A 2,230-nucleotide genomic window follows, 5' to 3' on the forward strand; every position below is an offset into this window, starting at 1 on the left:
CATTGCTGTTCAGCTGGCCCGGGCTGGGTTTGAACCAGCTGGCCTGGGTGTATGTGGCTGGCATCCTACCCACTGAGTTGTGCCCTACTTTATATATACTTTTAAGAATTTTAATATTGGGGAATTAAAAACAAAAACTCCTCTAACATAAGTTTAAAAAATTATTTCATATGCTGGATGAAGGGATATATCAAGTTGAAAAACAAGTTTGCATTCAGTTAAGTTAAACAAATATTTATTTATTTTACAATGTGGAAGATACCCTTCTAAGTGTTGTAAGTACTAAGGAAAACAGAATACTATGGTTTGCTAGAGAAAACATATAGGATCACCTACTTACAATTTTTAAGAAGAATCAAATTGGTACCTTTCATGGCCTCTTCAAAAGAGCAAGGTCTTGCTGGACTAGATATTTCCTTCTTCACATTTACATTCAAAGCACCAGCCAGCGCTATTTAAAACAAAAGACTAATGTATTTATTTAGATTTATTCACCCTAACAAACTTTGTATTTTAAAATCTTTAATTAGAATATTTTGTCACAAAGCATCATTAAGTTATTTTTTAACAGAAATTCTATATTGAGGTGAGTTTTTGTAATCAGCAGTCTATCCTTTAAATTCACCAGTCTCCAAGTGGGCACAGCATATGATCACTTACCAAAACAAAAACAACAGCAATTTTTTAAAATCTTTTTCATAACAGTATACATGTTGGTGATATCAGATGAACAGAAGACTGATATAAGAACATCATTTAAAACATATGAAACATACAAGAACACTAGCAAGAAAAAAATCCATCCATTCACCTACATAAATGATTTAAAAAAACAGTGATTCAAAAGCATTAGTCAATTAATGTTTAAGCTAAATTAAAATAAGAATTTTAAACATACTGAATCTATAATATTACGATCACTTTGGAAAAAAATCTTTGCTAGTATTAATGGAGAATTGCTAGGCTCCTTTATCTAGTCATATCAATTATTGTCTATTACGACAACTTTAAATTTAATGAACCTATGAATAGAGACCACTTCTAAATGATAAAGAAAATAAATGAATTCTTGTTTCAAATAACTATGTTAATTTTAAGTACATTCTAACTCCTATTTTTCAATAAATTTATTTTATATTTAATAACATGCCAAATTATAGTTATAATTATGTGAATAGAGACAAATTGTACATATGTCTTCTAAGAATAAAGTTAAATAACTTATCTTAGTATGCTGCCCATCAGATCCAACAAATGATTTATACATAATTGAATGGAAAAAAGATCAAATCAAACTCTTAGGCTTAAGCGATTCTCTTGCCTCAGCCTCCCAAGTAGCTGGGACTACAGGCGCCTGCCACAACACTCGGCTATTTTTTTTTTTAATAAGTCGAATACACAAAGATCATGAATACATTTATGCATACGTCAGGTACAATGTGTTGGGTTTTTTTATACAATCTGACATGGTTACATCAAACCAATCAACATAACTTTTGCCTCATTTACTTGATTATTGTGTTAAGACATTTATTTATGTTCTACACTTGACAGAATTGACTTGTACCATGGATCAATATGCTTCACAGGTGTGGTCCCACCTTTTACACTCCCTCTATCAAATCTCCCCCGTTCCCTCCCTTCCCACTCCATTTCTCTCTTTCATCCTGGGCTAATAGTTGTGCTCTATCTTTCATAACAAAGTGTGAGTAAATATAAGTAGGTTTCACAGAAGTACTGAGTACATTGGATACTTTTTCCTCCATTTTTGAGATACTTTACTGAAGAGAATATGTCCCAGGTCGCTCCATGTAAACATAAAAGAGGTTAAGGCTCCATCTTTTTAAGGCTGCATAGTATTCCATGGTATACATATACCACAATTTATTAATCCATTCATGGTTTGACTCTATTCCCTTTACTGTATTGCCAAAGAAAACGAAATATCTGGGAATGTACCTAACAAAGGACATGAAAGATCTCTATGAAGAGAACTATGCTTTAAGAAAAGAAATAGCCGAAGATGTTAACAAATGGAAAAATATACCATGTTCATGGCTGGGAAGAATCAACATTGTTAAAATGTCCATACTACCCAAAGCAATCTACAGATTTAATGCAATCCCCATTAAAGCACCTCTGTCATACTTTATGATTATTATTATTATTATTTTTTTAAGCAGAGCCTCAAGCTGTCCCCCTGGGTAGAGTGCCGTGGCATAGCTCACAG

The 2,230-nt window shown here is 32.5% G+C and overlaps 1 protein-coding gene across 7 annotated transcripts in view; it reads right to left on the minus strand.

The window, feature by feature from the left end:
• Window positions 1-2,230, minus strand: part of NFAT5 (nuclear factor of activated T cells 5) — a 146,962-nt gene that overhangs the window by 19,480 nt on the left and 125,252 nt on the right. For 4 of the 7 annotated variants that reach the window (XM_023514111.1, XM_023514114.1, XM_023514112.1 and 1 more), the window contains one exon: window positions 341-451. In XM_023514111.1, the coding sequence (XP_023369879.1) occupies window positions 341-451 (111 nt within the window). The remainder of the gene's footprint in view (window positions 1-340; window positions 452-2,230) is intronic. The other 3 variants (XM_012806168.2, XM_003791399.3, XM_003791398.3) reach the window with 1 other exon arrangement.

This window comes from Otolemur garnettii, unplaced genomic scaffold, assembly GCF_000181295.1.
Source record: "Otolemur garnettii isolate 467f Iridium unplaced genomic scaffold, OtoGar3 scaffold00047, whole genome shotgun sequence".
In the NCBI taxonomy this organism is placed as follows: domain Eukaryota; kingdom Metazoa; phylum Chordata; class Mammalia; order Primates; family Galagidae; genus Otolemur; species Otolemur garnettii.